The sequence below is a fragment of the Balaenoptera acutorostrata genome, chromosome 6, assembly GCF_949987535.1.
Source record: "Balaenoptera acutorostrata chromosome 6, mBalAcu1.1, whole genome shotgun sequence".
NCBI lineage: Eukaryota > Metazoa > Chordata > Mammalia > Artiodactyla > Balaenopteridae > Balaenoptera > Balaenoptera acutorostrata.
This window is the reverse complement of record NC_080069.1, coordinates 12,372,729-12,390,881: the sequence shown is the minus strand read 5'-3', so window position 1 is coordinate 12,390,881 and position 18,153 is coordinate 12,372,729. Positions and strand designations below refer to the sequence as shown.

The 18,153-nt window shown below is 48.4% G+C and overlaps 1 protein-coding gene across 2 annotated transcripts in view; it reads left to right on the top strand.

Moving 5' to 3' along the window:
* DPYSL2 (dihydropyrimidinase like 2) overlaps positions 1–18,153 on the top strand; it is a 115,973-nt gene that overhangs the window by 38,940 nt on the left and 58,880 nt on the right. The window contains exons 1-3 of one of the 2 annotated variants that reach the window (XM_007192753.3): positions 594–967; positions 4,348–4,436; positions 6,144–6,328. In XM_007192753.3, the coding sequence (XP_007192815.1) occupies positions 929–967; positions 4,348–4,436; positions 6,144–6,328 (313 nt within the window). In that variant the 5' untranslated portion in view covers positions 594–928. Of the gene's footprint in view, positions 1–593; positions 968–4,347; positions 4,437–6,143; positions 6,329–18,153 lie in introns of those variants that run through there. The other variant, XM_007192752.3, reaches the window with a different exon arrangement.

Below are 18,153 nucleotides of genomic sequence, written 5' to 3'. Positions count from 1 at the left end.
GCGGAGGCCGAGCGAGCCTTCGCGAAAGGCGACGGCGGCGGGAGGAGTACTTGGGCGCCCCTCCCGGGCGGCGCGGCGCCGGCCGGCCGTGCAGTCGCGCGCTCGCCGCCAGCAAAGCTATTGGCTCGGCGCAGTCACCCCACGCGGGCTGCAGCGGCGGCCTCCGCGGATTGGCGCGCGGGCGAGCATCCACCGGGGCGCGCGCGAGCGGGTGTGTGCCGCCTGGGCCGCACCGAGGCCCGCCGCCCGGGCCGCACCGAAGCCCACCGTCGCGGGGCGCGGTTCTCCCTGCCCGTAATGACCACCCCTCCGCTGTCCCTGCGTTGCTGATGCTGCATTTGGGGCCGCTGCCAGCCCGGGTGGCCGATGCACCAATGCAAAGAAAGGGCGCGAAAGGCGCGCTCCCCGCTCGGGCGCACGCACCGACCGCCGCCCTCGGCCGCACACTGCAGCAATTCGCGCTCTCGCGCCGCACCCCTCCCTGCCTGTACTCATTTGCATATCCCACGATTGTGGCCAATCAGGACCCGTCTATCTCGAAGCGGACGGCTTTGGCCTGAGAGGAAAGGGAGTGGCTGGCGGCGCATGCGCCGCGGTGGCCGACTTGAACCGAGGCTTTTATTGCTGTAGTTTATTTCCACCCCCTTCCCTACTGCTCTGTCTCTCTCTCTCTCTTTCTGTCTCTCTGTCTCTCTCTCTCTCTCTCTCTCTTTCTTTTTTTTCCACCCTAGCTGAGGCAGTGTTGGAGGAGAGGAAGAAAGGGAGACAGAGGATTGCGTATATCTCTTAACATTCCTGAAAATTTCTATCAGCAAGACCAGCTAAGCGGCTGCACATTTTTCAATCCTGCAAAAAATACCAAGTCTCTTTCCGGGCAATTTTTGTTTTAAAGCTGCCCTCTTGAAATTAATTTTTTCCCAGGAGAGAGATGTCTTATCAGGGGAAGAAAAATATTCCACGCATCACGGTGAGTTTGGTACTTGTGAAATCTGCGATCGGCCAGCAACCTTTTGTGGCACAGAACATATAAGGATTTTTTTTTAAGGAGGGGGAGGAAGAGAGACCCAACTTTTTTTTTTTTCCTTTTTTCCCCTTGTTGCTAAAGAAGGCGATCGTGATGGGAGACGCAATCCTATAGAATTGTAAGCCATATAGTTTCTAAGGCATTAAAATAGGAGCGTGAGTGCATTAAGGTCGTTTTAGGTAGCGCGCCAGATCCGCTGTATCCTTTTATTGTCAGAGCGAGATGCTGTAGTGCTGGCCTGCGGGGTGTAAGCAAATGGATGCCAGATTGAATATGCATGGTTGAAGCTCGGATATTGTTCTCCCGGCTGCGTGCTGCGATGCTGGACTCCAGGAGCTGGACTCCAAGAGCTGGATGGGGAGATGGGGAAATGGATTCTCCCTGTATCTCCCGCCCCCCACCATAAAGGGCTTTCTGGAGGCTTCCTCTGGTTCCTCAGAAAAAGGAGCGGGTTTTAGCCCGGAGGCGTAATGACAGCAGAGGGATGCTGAAAAGGGCTGGGTGTACCGGGATCCTGTGGAAACGGGAAGGAAAAACAGGGACGCGGTGTTGAGCAGAGGAGGGGGGGAGGTAGGCTTGGGCTTTTTGTTGACCGGGACCGGTTTTTGGTGGCCCTCTCGGCTTCCTCGCCCAGTGGTTTGGGGCTGGGACCCTGGCGGCTCTGGGCTCGCTTTCTTGTGTCTTTCTGCCCCTTCTGCAGCCGGGGAGGCGTCCGTGTTGGCGCATACAAAGCGGGCTGGGAGGGTGGGCGTTGGGGACAGCGCCGAGCCGGGCTCTGGGAGGTAATGGCGCTGCGCGACGCGCGGAGCAGATGGCCCGGCCTCGGCCAGACAATGATCGCAGAGGCCGGAGATGCCGGCGCAGCTCTGGGGCCTGGGGTTGTTAGTTTGTAAATCGCGAGAAGCTCCAAGCGATGACTTTGCGATGCTTCGGCGATGAACACAGGTTCTTGTTCCCGCTGCTCCCCCGCCCCCATCTTCTCCCCATCTTTTCCCGGAAAAGTCTCGCCAGTCTTATTTCTCTACATCCCCGAATGAAATCCCGGGGAGGGAGGAACGCGAGGGAAATTCATTGTTATGTAATGATGTGCAATTGCAATGGGCCGGCTGATTGCTGGGTAGAACCCAGGGCTGAGGCGGTGACCGAAAGAATCTTTGAAAAGTCCAGATGTGTTTAGGGCTGGGTTTGAGGGCGTGCTTTCGCTCTGGTTTCCTCCTTAGCCACGGGTACCCCGACTTCCACTGGATGTACAAGGGCACACCCATCCGCAGGAGAGAGATGTGGGAGCACATGCACAGGGGAAGGGGCGTGTGCTCGGGAGGATTTATAGGATGAGGGGCTCTACAGCGGGTGGTGGGTACTAGCTTTTTCTTGAGGGCCAAGGACCCAAGATCCCAAAGGGCAGAGGGCCGGGGGGCCCAGCGTTATGTGTTCCTTGCACTGCAGGAAGGAATCTGGGGAGTGGGGTGGAGAGCAGATTTGCTGCAAGCCTCAAGTACTCTGCTGTCTTCGTGAATGAAAAAGGCGGTTTCGTTTTGACAGTGTGGGGAGAAAAAAATTTAAAAAGCAAACAATCAACAAGACTGATTTTTAGAAGAGCGCCCCCTCTGCCCTTTAACAAAATCTGGTGGCATTATCATAGGACCTATAGCATGGTTTCCCTTCCTCCGTCAGCACGGCCAGCCTGTTATGTAAGATGCCACTCGAGTGAGCGGGGCTGTGATGTTTCATTTTTTTTCTCAACATGATGTTGGCTAGGGGATTCGCGTGATGGCTGGAACAGGTACTGCAGTGACTAAGGGGAACAGGTGGTGAAGGGCAGGGCTTCTCTTTGCCTCCCAGGCGATGTTTATCCCATCAGAGCTGGATTCTGGGGAAGAGGGGGAGATCACTGTAGACAGATAAGTGCACTGGATCAGGTGACCTTGGGCCAGTGGCTTAACCTCTCTGAGCCTCAGTTTCTTTATGTGTCCTTGGGACAAGAATCTAGCTCCCATCACTTCACAGATTTGATTTGAGGCTTGGGTGACGTGGTTTACAGGACAGGATTTTGTAAAGGTCTTAACCTTTACCTTATATAAATGCAGGAATCGTTTCTGACTATTTATTACCATTTGACTTTCCAAAGTCTACAGCAGGATGAAGGCCCCTACAGTGTAACAATTAAAATAATCTTAGTGTTTCTCATGATGTTAGAAAAACAATAAATACTTTCTAAACCCAGGTGTGTGTGCATTTCTGTGTAAAAGTATCTTTTTCCCTAGGTCTCTAGTAGCTTATATATATATTTTAAAAGTTGCTGTAATTTCTTGGTAGGTGCTAAATATAAAGCACTTGCTGAGAATATTATTCTTAACTGAATTTTGAGTTAACCGTTGTCAAAATGAATGCCGTTCTTTGAAGTGCTCTGTATACTAAAAAAGCAGTCATTTAAACCCAGCAGGGACTAATACAGGTGCGTGTCCATTGAACACAGAATTTTAGCATAACATTCCATCAACAGCATTTGGGATAGAGATGAATCATAAGGTAACATTTCTGTTACATTCTTGGCCCTTATATGCTGCTTGTCATATATTTTTTGTACCAATTAAAGTATCAGTATGTTTACAGTCAATAATGGTGTTAGATTTTAGAACTTGCCATCTCACCTACTTTATTCTAAAACTACCTTTTTCTTAACAGCTTCATAGTTAAAATGGTGCATGTTTGAAGTGTTTTTTCCCCCTCTTTGCTACAATTGCTGTGATTTACCTCGAAGATAAATGCAAATATAAAGAACATACTGAATTGAAACCTTGCTATGGATGAACCAAGTGTGTTTGTGTATAGTATCCCATGACAACAGACTTTTGGTTAAATTTTCCCAGCACAAATCTCACCAAGAATCTACTTCCTCTACATGTGGGTGTATTTTTTTTTTTTTTAAATGAAGTTTAGCCTAAAGCCATTTAAAGCGATTGCCTTCTTTATCTGAAATCGTTTTACTGATCTTTAAAGGAAGATTGTTAGGCTTTTTTTTTTCATTCTTTCTCTTTTGTGCTTGTAGGTCTAATGGAAATAGATAGTTGTTGTCTCTGTTGTGTTTTTTTTCTTTTTCTTTTTCTTTTTTTTCTCTAGGATAAGCTTTGAGCTTTGCCAGTATGTTCTGACTCATCAAGTGATGAGTAGATTGCCAAATACAGATTCACCTTTGTCACTGAGTCTTTCCAAAATTGGCTCATTTTGAGCAGTGAAAATGTGGTCTTAGCTCATTTATCTTACTACCAGCTGCTTCTCATGGATCAGTTACGAATTGTGACCTTACTACTTCTTTGTTTCAGAGTGATCGGCTTCTGATCAAAGGAGGTAAAATCGTTAATGATGACCAGTCATTCTATGCAGACATATACATGGAAGATGGGTTGATCAAGTAAGTGTAACTCATTATTGCCACAAATTTGGGTACCTTGCAGTGTTCCTAAGCATTAGCTACAATTCATACCCGTAGTATCAAGCTGTCGTGATTTAGAGACTAACTCAGTATCTGTTTAAGTCTAGTTTGATTGGTGGTAATGAGTGAGTTTGAAAACTCAGATTTAGGGAATTCAAAGCCACAATTAAATGCACACCCATTTCCTTACGTGTTATGTAATTGACTATTTTTAACCGAGGTGACACAACATCTTCTTGTTGCCACATACTCAGGTTATGATCCATTGACTATATTAAAGGTTTTACTAGAATGTACTTGTGTGGGGTGGACAGGACAATCAAAGGACACAAATGTGAAGTACAGCCTTTTCTATCATGATAGCACATCTGCCTTCTTAATCAAGAATCTAAGGTGTTGGGGGCAATGGACACCAAATTAATTACTTAAGTCACAGAGACAAATTACTGCCTCATTCTGAGGGAATTTTAGGTTTCATTTTTTAAGTGGCAACTAACACAAATAGGACTGCCCTTTTGTTTATTGTGTATTGTGTTTCAAAGGAGAAAACAACAAAGCAGTTACTGAATTAGGATATTTTTGGGTCCTAGAGGGTTAAGTGAGCTGAGAACATCTCAATATCCTCGTGCCCTTCCGACTGGGACAGCTCAGAGGGCTCTGAAGAAATAGCACATCTGTTTAAAGACAAACACTGCCGCAAATGACATCTTTTAAATAAGCAGCATTTATCAAGGGCTAGCAGTAAATCAGTCCAGAGGAGTGGAAAATTGTAGTGGACGTGTCTGTTGCCTGGAAACTCACACCCTGATTTATGATCCTAAAAGAGGTTTTAACATTTCCACATTTAATGTTTTCTCCATGTGTGTTTGCTTGTGACAGTCTCAGCTCCAGACTCTAAAATACCACGACTTTCATGTTCCATTTTCCCCCAAGTGGAAAGCAGCATGATCTGGTCTGTAACACTCTGGCCTAGAAGTGAACAAGCCTGTGTGCTATTTTTAGTCATCACTAATTTGTTTTAGAACTTTGCCAACTCCCCCTTGATTACTTTTTCCTTTTCAAAAAACTGGCATAAAGATGTAGCAGAGATATTTTTTAAAAATTGGAGATGAATCCTTGTTACCCAACTTAATGAATATTAATTTTGCCGCCTTTGTTATCTGAGTTGCTGATCACACGCTTCCATATTTTTAAATAGTTGCAATCATAGTGTTTACTTATTATTATTATCTTTGCTTTGTTTTGTTCTCTTCCCTTCCCTTCGACTCCTCATTTCTCTTAGCTGGAAAGGATATGGTGAAAATAAATGTTTGTAAAGTGCAACCAGGTCTGGAGAAAATTGTTATAGGATAATTAACTCAACTGAGTGTGTTGTAAGGAAAGTATAGTGATATTTTATGTAACTATCTCAGGGCTTTGTTATCATTTGATCCTATGGGTTTTCTGGTAACTAAGCCTCTTTGATTGGCCTCTGATGCCTTATTTAGATTTTGTTTTCTAGTATGCTCTGCATTGCCTCTTGAGGGTAGGGAGTGAGGGGTGCACAGATTATGAATGATAACAATAATCTGAAGAGTCTTTAGAACATAGGGAGGGGTTGTTTATGGCTTGGTGAAAATGTCTGTCAGATCCCATTTGATTTAGGACATTTCTTTACAATCATTATCACCCACCCTGTTTATTTAGGCAAATAGGAGAAAACCTGATTGTGCCAGGAGGGGTGAAGACCATTGAAGCCCATTCCAGAATGGTGATCCCTGGAGGGATCGATGTCCATACCCGCTTCCAGATGCCCGATCAGGGGATGACCTCTGCTGATGACTTCTTTCAAGGCACCAAGGCGGCCCTGGCTGGGGGAACCACCATGATCAGTAAGACAGCTTACAAAGAATAATCTTAGGGCTTGGGAACCATTATCGTTTGAAAATGAGTCTGTGTTGTTTGAGTCTTTCCTTTTAAAGGTTGCGGAGCTAAGCAGTGGACGGATCTACCACGTAAGGGGGTTAGGGTGGGCCAGCCTTACTTAGTCTCATTTTCTGTCCAGCTCTGAGGTTCTCCAGTTGAACTTGAGAATACGCTTCTAGAGAATTTTGGTAGGATAAAAGAGTGGCTTCTTGCTTTCTCTGCTTGAGAACTTTTGTCTTCCTTAACCTGAAAATGTGATTTGATTGTGGTCACTTTGAAAACACAGCATTTGGAGTAATCTTCAAAGCTATTAGTTTTGAGCCTTTGCTCCTAACTATTTGATTTTGACTTTTAAAGAATTCCTGAGTGTGTATCTTCTTGGAATGAGGCTGGGGTACAGCAAATGAACTGTTGAACCAGGAACGTCAATTCCACTCATAGGAAAATCAAATGGAGGGATTACTTCCTGGCCTGGGTTTGACATAAATGGAATTGGGCAGTCCTGCTTGGAGAAGCACCCACAGATATCAGTTGTTTAGATATGAAAATTGCTGCTGTGAACAGCTGGGTGCCCTGTAAATATTGCTCAGTTGGATTTATGCTTTTCATTCAGCTAAATCTAAAGTATATTTCCTAACAAATATGAAGAGTTTGCTTGTGAATGGTCAGTTTCCAGCATGCCTGTCGATTGTCCCTTTGGCAAATATCATTTTGAGTTTGAGGAGGTAGGCAAGTTGCACAGTGGCCCACCAGACACATTTTTTTTTTAATTTTTATTTTTTTATTGAAGTGTAGTCGATTTACAATGTTGTGTTAGTTTCAGGTGTACAGCAAAGTGATTCAGTTACATATCTATATGTATCTATTCTTTTTCGTATCCTTTTCCATTATGGCTTATTACAGGATATTGAATATAGTTCCCTGTGCTATACAGTAGGACCTTGTTGTTTATCTATTTTATATATAGTAGTGCATATCTGTTAATCCCAAACTGCTAATTTATCCCTTCTCCCCTTTCCCCTTTGGTAACCATAAGTTTGTTTCTATGTCTGTGAGTCTGTTTCTGTTTTGCAAATAAGTTTATTTGTATCATTTTTTTTTTTTTTGGTTCCACATATAAGTGACATCATATGATATTTACCTTTCTCTGTCCGACTTACTTCACTTAGCATGATAATCTCTAGGTCCATCCATGTTGCTGCAATTGGCACTATTTCATTTTTTTTTTTAAAGATTTTATCCAAGAGTGAAAGTCAATATACAGTCTGTCTTAAAAGCTTATGGTTCAGTTCAGAAGAGGGTCCAAGTGGAAAGAACTTAGCTCTTTCTGCTTTAGAAAAAAACCTATCTTGCTGGTTACTTTTCAGAATGATGCTCTCTTTACGTGTAACTTCAGGGTGTGTTTCTGAGCTTCCTCTTGTCTGCCCTACCACCCAGAAGAACATTGCTATCCTATTCTAGTTGGAGCTCTTCGACTTTTTAAATCACACACTCACCTCCCTGTGTCCTTTCTGGTCTTCGGGGTGTCATCACTGATCAGAAAGGGCATCCAAGTGTAAGCCTCACTGTTGCTGCCTCTTTCTTGCCGCCCGTATTACCTTCTAACCTAGAGGGCGCTGTTCTTGGTGGGGGCGGTGGTGGCATCCGCACACCCCTTGGGACCCTGGCCTAGTGTTGACGCCTGCTGTTTTGTCGGGGGCATCTGTCAGGACTCCCTGGAGCCAGTGGGCGTCTCTGCCCTCCTCCAGGGCCAGCCGTGGAACCGCACGGGAGCTTGGAGAAGCACGGATGGCCTGCGTGTCAGCCTAGAAGACCAAGTCAAGGTTATAATCGGCCTCAGTTTGGAGTCCCTGTGGCGGCCCTGTAGGCCTCTGCCTTGGTCACAGAGTGTTAATAAGTCACAAATAATATCTCCTAAGGGAGCGATCAGTGACATCTATCATTGGGCTGAGGGGCAGCCCTCCCAGGTGGAAATAACCCCCAACCAGGGCACTAACTTGCGGTGTGACCTTGGGCGAGTCACCTCGCTTTCTTGGGCTGCTCATCTGCACAGTGAAGGATTTGCACTAGGTGACCCTGGATGCCCTTTCCAGCGCCCACGTCTGGCGATTCACTGAGCTCAGAGACAGGGTTTGCCTCTAATCAGATGCACTTCGCGCCACAATGCATCAAAGCCCTGCTTTCTCTCCGACTTACTTGAAAGACCCCATGCTGCATTCTCGAATGTGCGTTTTTGCTCCTCAACACTTGACCGGTTCTTTGGCCCCTCTCCTGCTTCTTGTCCCTTTCTGCCTTCCCTCCCCCCCCCACCACCGTCACACGTGGGCGCATCCCCTCCTGCTGACACCCTGACATTCCCTTTGGCCTTCTTTCTCAGCGGTTGTGGGTATTTTTCCCTTCCTGCCAGGTGGGTTCCTTGTGTGCAGGGACCAGGGATGTCTCCACAAGTCCTGCACCTGTACCGAGGGCCCAGAATAGGCAGCGGATGACCTTATGGCAGCTCGGAACGAAGGAGGAGGGAGAAATCAGACTGCCTGCCCCTCTCAGTTGAGCAGAACGCAAGCGTATTTTAATGCAGGGGTGGTGATGCAGTCAAAGAGGAGGACGATTTAAGGAGCAGATCTCAAAGGACGAAAGTAATCAGAGGTAGTGGCGATGTGGTCACAGTTGTCACACCCCAAACTCCACTGCTTGTGTATCCTGAGAAAAATATTTACTCCTGCAAATGCTCACCTGTGGTTACTGACCTCTATAGAATCCCCACTGCCTGCCCTTCCCTCAGGAGATCACGTGGCAATAATACAGATGAGGAAATCAGGGTTCTTTTTTCTGCTTGCCAGTCCTGCGTTCTGCATTGCTTTAAGTGAGTCCGCGGCTGGAGCCTGTGTTATAGTGGGAGCCTTCCAAAGAGGCATAGCTAGCTTAGTGGGTCGGGACCTGCGACCTGCTGCTTCAGTGAGATTGTAGCTTCTTTAATGAGCATTGAGGCCAGAACTGAGTATTTCGGGCACTCCGAAGGGATTCAAGTGAAAACTTACAGAAACAAAAGCCATTGAAGGAAATTGGCACCATACCCCCGGCAGCCCCTCCCTCCCAGCTTTCTGAGTAGCTCCAAGCCATGTCACCTGATGTGTCTTCACCTGCCGCTTGCTGTGTGTTTCCCAGGTCACGGGACCTGGAGGCTCCATTTCGGTCTGAAATGGCCCAGCCTGTGGTGGAAAATGCAGCTGAATATTCCCAGTTTGGAAACGGAGGTGACACGTCAGCAGCAGAAAATAATATTATTGCCATCACACAGAGCCTCCCATTGAGAAATGTACAATGAGATCTTTGTAAGGGGCCGTCCGTGTGGGGCAGAGGGAATGTCCTTTGCCCTTCCCATCCAGTGACGCGTGGGCACAGGCTCTAGACATGCTCCCTGTAGGCGGTATCCAGACCAGCTGAGGGGTCACGGAAGCGACAGGGGTGCTGCTTGGAGAAAGCGCTGCTGGCGTCCCGGGGACTTTATGATCATCAGAGTTGTTGAGACCCCAGCGTCTCCAGGAAGCAGGCGGGAACAGTTACTTCCATTTCACAGAGGGGAAGCCAGAGGGCAGGGCACTCACCCCGCGCATCAGCGCAGGTGGCAGGTGTGGAGCGCACACCTGCAACTGTGACTTCACCACCTGCCAGCAGTGTGACCTTTGCTTTAAGCCTCGGTCGCCTCACCTGCAAAACCGGGAAAGTTGTTACAGAGATCGACAGTGGAGACATCAGAATAGTACCTGGCCCGCAGTTATCACTCAGCCGTGGTGGTTATTATCATTCCATCTCACATCAGGTACCAGCAACCGCCCATCTCCATAGAGGCCCCCTCTGGATCTCAACTCTCTCAACAGAGGCAGAGAAAAGAGGCTCCAGCTGTAGGGTCTGACCGGAACATTTGCTGGGAGCAGGGGTCCTCCAAGCACGGTCAGCAGACTGGGTACCCTGGTGTTACTTGGGGTAACGCCTCCTAAAACATTCAGCTTCCTGGGCCCACCCAGCCCCTTGAAGTGGAGAGTCTGCTGATGGGACCTGTGAATCTGTACTTGAATCTGGTGATTGTCAGGTGCACCTGGGGAGCTGTTGGAAAGTCTGGATCTCGGGGGTCCTTGCCAGATCTACAGACTCTAGATCGCTAAGGATCGGAAGCCACTGCTCAGCGAAGAGAGCCTGAATGTTTCTGCTAACCTGAACTCAGGGCTTTCCCTAGGGTTGTGGAGCCCCCAGCACAACACACCCAAGGGGGCTTCTTCCCCGCCCTGAAGCTGCTGTACAGCAGAGACCAGGACGGGACTTGAGCACAGACAAGGCGAGGACAGCCAGATGCCTCAGGGCTGGAAGGGGCTGTCTCTCCTGAGCTCTGGACTTGTCACTTACCTGCTGGATGTGACTCCCAGAGGTACCCCGATTCCCGCACCCAGCCATCCCCAGTCAGACTCACCCTCTTCTCTCCATCTCCTGCTGCTACCCCAGCGCCCAACCCTGGAGAGGGCTGCCCTCAGGGTCCTGCTGGCTCAAACCCACAGTCACCTTGTGCCGAATCAAGTTAATTCTGTCTCTGTATTATCTCTTGGCGTGTTATCTCTTCCTTTGCCGATCCAGACCTTTGTCGTCTCTACTGGATTTTGGCCCCAGCTTCTGAGGGTCTCACTGCCCTGATCCCTACCGCTGCAGCCCATACATCACCTCGCAGCCTGGGCTCTTCTTGTGGACCGATCATGCTACCTCCATCCTCTGAAGCCCTCAGCGACCCCCTCTGGCTCTGAGAATGCAGCCCAAGTGGCAGAACCCAATCCTGCTGCCCCAGCCGAGACTCACATTGTCAGTTACCCCAGCCAGGGATGCCCTTCCGTCCTTTCCTTTGCCTCTGGAAATCTTCGTTACCCTTCAAGGGCTAGCTTAGGTGTTACCTCCGTCCCGAAGCCCCCATGCAGCCCCCTCTGCCGTAATCTACCACTTATTCTGTGTGCCTCGGCCAACAGTGGGTTTTCATGGCCTGGCCCTCGGGACATTCATCCTGTGTTACAGTTTGATCAAGGCTCCTCTGCCTCTTTCTGTTAATGTTCCCCGCCCAGCAGTGTCTCACTCCTGAGACACTCACTCCACTGATGCCTGCGGTTGAATGAATGAATGAATGAATGATTGGATGAGTTTATATACTCATGGGACTTGGTTTCCTGCTTCATCTGAGTGTGATGCCAGAGGACCGAAAATCCTGGGGCGGGAGGAGGGTTTACACGTCTGGTGTTAATTGCGTTCATTTGCACCGAAACAGCTGTCTCTTCAGCAGTGCCCCGTTTCTGCCGCTCCAGACCCCTGGTCCCTGCGGTCCAGTCAGCTGTGGCAACAGTTGGAGGGGGAGAGAGGCAGGAGGGGAAAGCCCAGAGCTCGAGCATCGGCCTGAGGTCACGAATGGGTATTTCTCCCTCCGTCTTTTCGGCAGGAGGTGGGGATGCTGGTCCTCCCATGAGAGAGCTCGCTCTCCGAGTGCACGGGGTGGTCCCTGAGTGCCACGGTGAACTCAGCAGTCATCCCCGAAACCCCTCGGGCTTGTCCAGCTCTTCCTAGAGAGCCATGCCTGCGGAGGCAGGAGGCCTAGATCGAGGCTAGGTGACTTCCCACAGCCCCGCTGGCCGGGCCTTCCTGGGGGGACGTGTCCTCGGAGCGTCCCGGGGGCACATCCACTGCTTGTCGTTTCTTCGTCCATGTGGCATTTGGGTTTGTTCCCCCGCCTCTGACGGGTCCACGTGTGAACACACACACTGTAATGTGAATGTGTCTGTAATCGATACTTTGATTATTCCCTTTGCATCATTCATTTGACTCGGGTTAGAAAGTGTTTACAAAAAAACCTGACCACATCAGACGAAAGTCTCGAAGTCCAGGACCCAAGCTGTCGCCACTAAATCTGCCTGTGGGCTGGCGATTAGAAAGCGACGTCATCCGATGGGCTGTGGGAGTGGGCTCTTTCTGCCTGCTTCTCCTCGCGTCTCCCCAGTCCCCACTTGGGCGAGATCACACATTTTGCCTGCGGACACGAGGGCCTTCTGCAAGCGGACGCCACAGGACGGGGCCTGCTCAGGTGTCGCCGTGCAAGTCTTGGCCACGAATGGCTGGATTGGAAGAATCCGAGCACTCCCGGGGATATTTTGGGCCGATCACCTAATAGCTGGTACCGAGCAGAACAGAGGAAGAGAGTGAAAAAGGTGAAGCACCCTGGGAGGTAGCACCGCTCTTCCGGAAGGGCCAGCACCCTCTTTACTAGACGCTCTTCACAGGAAGGAGGCCGTTGGGTTGGGCTCCAGCCAGCCTCATGGTCCAGCTGGGTTTAGGGTCTGCCTGGCCCTTCCGGAAGCAGGGACATTTCTGTTTGGGTCCCTGGCCCTATTTCATGGACATTGTGGCAGTTATCCTAATCTACTCAGGGTGTCTTGCCTGGCTTCTGGCCCTGAGAGCTGGTGGTTACAGCTTTGGAAATCACCCCAGCCCACAGAAGGGTGGGCTTTATCTCTTAAGACGGCATCTGGGGACTTCCCTGGCCGTCTAGCAGTTAAGACTCCACTGCAGGAGGCACGGGTTGGATCCCTGGTCGGGGAGCTAAGACCCCACATGCCGTGCAGCGTGGCCAGAAAGTAAAAAATAAAAAGAGGCATCTGCATCCTCCGTGATCTAGTTCTGACGTGGCCCGTGGGTGCTGTGTACAGAGCGTGGAGTGTCTCAGTAGTGGATGTTCCCAGAGCCTGTTCTCTGACTTTCTGTGGAGCGGGATATTCTGACAGTTGGGGATGTCTTGTCAATCCTGTTGCCCAGAGTTGCTCTTCTTCCTGAGAAGAGCGTCTAGTAAAGAGGGTGCTGGCCCTTCCGGAAGAGCGGTGCTACCTCCCAGCATGCTTCATCTTTTTCAGTCTCTTCCTCTGTTCTGCTCGGTACCAGGTATTAGGTGATCGGCCCAAAATATCCCAGGGAGTGCCCGGATCCTTCCAGCCCAGCCATTCGTGGCCAGGGGGATGTGGATGTGATGGGCTCCAGCAAGGTCCTGCTGGCCTTTGATGTGAGGGACGGACTTTCAGCTGTCAGCGTCGCGCAGGCTCAGGGTTCCGCATGGCTAGATAAGAGCCTGCATGACACACACATGTCCAAGGATACCCTTGTTCCCTGTCCTTGCTGAGTGAGCTGGGCAAAGACTTAACAGACCGCACAGATCTTGTCCTATCCATTGTTATGCGACCCCCAGCAAATGTGGAAGCTGCCCTTGCTGGCTGCCTGATAAGCAGCTGAATGAGTCTGGACCAAAACCTGGACCCCATTGCTCTTCCTCTTGGGATCTTTGGCATTGTTGTCCTGGGGTCACCCTCTTCTCACGTGATGAAAATCTTACATGGGACCTGGTACCTGGCAGGTAAGACTAAGGAAAGCAGGGCAGCTCTGGCTGGAATGGTGGGCCATGGGAGAGCCCAGGTCCTCTCCCCCTTCTCTCCGTCCTCCCCCTGTTGGCAGCCCCTCTGCCTCTGGGGAATCCTAGGGCTTGGGGAAGCACAGTTGGAAAGCCCCCATTCCATCACTGCCTTCCCGCATTGCTTACCTTCCCTCCAGAGCCTGGCAACGCGACTGGTCCCTGCACAGCTTCTGTGCTGAGTTGTAGGGGGAAAGTAAGAAGTGTTCAGGAAGAAGGGACATACCCACTTAGTCACTTAGGAGAACTCCTAACCACACTGTACGTTTTCAGTGGTTTTGTTGAAGGTGATTTCTGTTCAAGACAGGAACTAGAACGCAGCACCCCATTTCATTTCCCTGCCCAGCTTGGTGTCCGTCTGCTGTGCTTCTCGTAAGAGTGCCTTTTCGTAAGAGGTGGACGTTCTGTCCTTTAAACAGTCAATGATGTGAGTGTTTTAAAGGGATAGATGACTATCTTAGGAAGGGGTTGGTCTAGGGATCTGTCCATAGCTCTGGTCCCCATCGCTCCATGGGGGGCCCTTTCCCCTGCTTTCCCCCTTTTTCCTCTTTGAAAAGACCTCCCTGTTGCTTCTCTGGAAATGATTATTTATTTCCCTGGGCTTTGAGGGCTCTGCCTTCAACTGTCTGCCGTTGTTGGATGAAGCCATTTACCCAGATCCCTTGCTTTTAGTCTTCTTAACTGCCAGGGGAATGACCCAGGGGAATGACAGTGAGTAGAAATTAGAGTTCTTTCTGGTTAACCCATATGGGATCCGGCTCTCTTTGAATGTGACTAAATGTGCCCCTAATGATAGGGAGGAGGCAGCGGGGTAGGGTCTCTGTGGCCGAGGCTGACTATCCTGTGAAAGGAATTTTGCAATGAGCCAGTTACAAACCTCGCCTGCACGCTGGAATCCCCTGGGGAGTTTTCACTAAGCACAGAGACCAGAACTTCTGACTTGACTGTTCTAGGTGGGCCTGGGTATTGGTAGGTTTTTGTATTTTTGTTTTTTAATACTTATTTTATTGTTTTTTGCCACACCGCGTGGCATGCAAGATCTTAGTTCCTCGACCGAGGATTGAACCCGTGGCCCCTGCAGCGGAAGTGCGGAGCCCTAACCACTAGACCGCCAGGGAAGTCCCCTGGGCGTTGGTAGTTTTAAAGCTTCCACGGGGTGGCCAGGGTTAGGAGCCGTGGATCTAGGTGCCTAGTCCAACAGTTGGACTTCTGTTGAAACTGAATGAATGTCTGCCAAGGTTTCCTAAAAGCCAGAGCTGCCTTCTGACCCCAGTTCCCTGCTGTATCCTGTCCTCTTTGCAAAGGGACGGGGATTCCACTGGTGTGACCTGGGGTGGGTGAGTTCTGTAGCCAGGTGCCCTCCAGAAGCTTAGAAAACAGGGTGGGGCTGAGCTCAGGTCCCTGAAAAGGGCCTCCTCCTTCGGTTGCTGTCCTTGGTGTCCTGGAAGGTTTTACTTAGCTGATTGCCTAACAGGGCACTGGTTAGGACTTAGAGTTGGGGGTGGGGGTGAGAGGTGATGAACAGGACAGGGCCGGATAGTGGGATGACAGGGGGTGCTGAAGGCAAAGTGGAGCTGGGGTGTGGACCCAGCCCTGTGGGCCACCTGCTGTGCTGGTTTCCCTGAGAAAACCCTACTGTCTTTAGGTTGAATCAATAGTGTTTATGACCTAATCTCCCTCTAATGATAGCTCAGAACTGGAATCCTTCCTTGTGGGGAGACTGTGAGGGAAAAATCAAAAGGGCCTGGTAATAACATAGAATCATAGACTTTTAAGGCAACCATTCATATCTTCTGTCCCAGCCTCTCTCTCCTTCTCTCAGCTGGGTGAAATTTACTGGAGCATGTTTCAGAGGGTGAGATTGCAAGGAACAGGGCAGGACAAGGATGGGAGAGCTCCAGCAATCAGAAGGCCTAAGTTTAATTTCCCTTTCTGATACTTTCTGTTTGAGTGTGATCATCTAATATATTTCTAGAGGCAATTTCCATGTCTATAAAATGGAGACAATAGATTCCTATTTCTTAGGGTTATATGCAAAGTAAGTGAGACTGTTTGTGCTATACTATTTATTTTTTAAGTTTTTTTATTTTTAAAAAAATTTTATTTATTTATTTACTTTGGCTGTGCCAGGTCTTAGTTGCAGCATTCGGGATCTTCGTTGCAGCATGTTTAGTTGTGGCATGCAGGATGATCTTTAGTTGCAGCATGTAGACTTCTTAGTTGCAGCATTCAGACTCTTAGTTGCAACATGCATGTGGGATCTATTAATAGTTTGGCAACCGGGGATCGAACCCAGGCCCCCTGCACTGGGAGCGTGGAGTCTTACCCACTGGACCACCAAGGAAGTCCCTGTGCTATTTTATTTAAAAATGATTATTGTGACACTTTTGGCACATGTGTGAATCAGTTGATCAGTTGATCTGTCTACCTATCTAATCTATGATCTAGCCATCTACTCTCTATATCAATATCTCAATTACCTATCTAAGCTATCATCATCTATCATCTATCTTATATATCTAGTCTGTATATTCTTGCTGTTTGTTATCTATGTAAATCAATATGATCTCTTTAATCCATCTATCTAATCTGATAGCTATCTATCTATCTATCTATCTATCTATCTATCTACCTACCTACTTGCTGTTCATCACTCCTGATCCAAGGATGCAGTCACATGCCAGCTGATTCCAGATGGATCTCTCCCTTTACTGCCACTTGGGGGGATCAGGAAGAAATTCGAGCTTCTTTCATCTTCAAGCCCATAATGGAGTTCATGTTTCCAACGCAGCAGGAAAAACAGTCATCTATAAAAAGCCCTTTAAAATGTCTTCTTATACAAAAAAAAATTTTTTTTTTTTTTTTACTTTTCTTCCCCTTCCAAATAATCACTAGAGAATTTGGGGCTTAAGTTTCTTGACAACACACTTGATGCCACAGATGCAAAGCAGTGTCATCAACAAATGGCTGATCTAGTCAATAACTTGCTAGATTTGAATTTTTAGCCAAAAAAGGAATTTAAACGGGGCCAACTTTATCATGGGTCGTCACTGTGCTGTTGAACGCCTGGGCCCCTCGTTTCTCGTGGTGGATGCATTACAGTGTCTGCATGGAGGTTTGCATTCTCTGCACAAACATCTCCCTTCCCACAGCCCTGCGGCCTGCTGCATTCCCAGTGCACGGCCTGGGGTTACCCCTCTGGCAGTGTTGGTGACAGATTCTTCCCCAGGGGCTGTTTTGGCTAAAAAAGCTTTCAGCCATAGAGGGCCTCACACTCAGAGACATGTGGCATGAGAGTCCTGTGGGACTCAGCTCACTCCTCTCTGGGCAGACGCTGCCAGGGACCGGTTCCTCTTTTGTGGCATCAAATGAAGGGACTGTGTCAGACCCCTCAGAGATGACAGCGCTGGTCCTGACCATTGGTGGCCAGTTCTGGTAGAGACAGACAGCTGCTTTTTACAAAAACTTATTTTATTTTATTGAGATATAGTTGATTTTCAATGTCCTGTTAGTTTCAGGTGTACAGCACAGTGTCTCAGCTATACATATATATTCCTTTCTCTTATGGGACACTACAAAATATTGATTTTAGTTCCTTGTGCTATACAGTAGGTCTCTGTTGGCTATCCATTTTATATATAGTTGTATGTATATGTTAATCCCAACCTCCTAATTTATCCCTCCCCCACTTCCCCTTTGATAACCATAAATTTACTTTCTATGTCTGTGGGTCTATTTCTGTTTTGTAAGTAGGTTCATTGGTATCTTTTCTTTTTTTTTAAATTTTTTTAAGATTCCACATATAAGTGATATCATACGATCCTTGTCTTTGTCTGGCCTACTTCACTTAGTGTGATAATCTCTAGGTCCATCCATGTTGTTGCAGATAGACAGCTGCTTTTGCTTCCACATTCACATCTCATACTTCTTTCATCCAGCTGGGAGTCTTTATAATTGTTATTTATTTATTTTTTGCCTTTGTTTATTAGCTCCACAAATCATGGGGGTAGAAAAAGCGGGCAGAACAGATCCATAGTTAAGGCAAGGAGAGAGTTTAGTTAGAAAACTATGTCCTGAGGGGTTGACAGATAATTTGGGGGCCCCTCTGAGCCCAGTGGAGGCGGGTAGACTTAGTATTTTGGAGGAAATGCAATCCTTGCTTCAGGGTTTTAAATGCAAACCCAACGGAGTGTCCCAGCAACAGGCTCGGAATTGGTGGTGTGTTTTACGTGTCATTTTACACAATTAGATGGGGGCTTCAGCCCTACGTGTACGATGGGCATGTAAGTTATTGTCCAAATTGGATGCACTTTT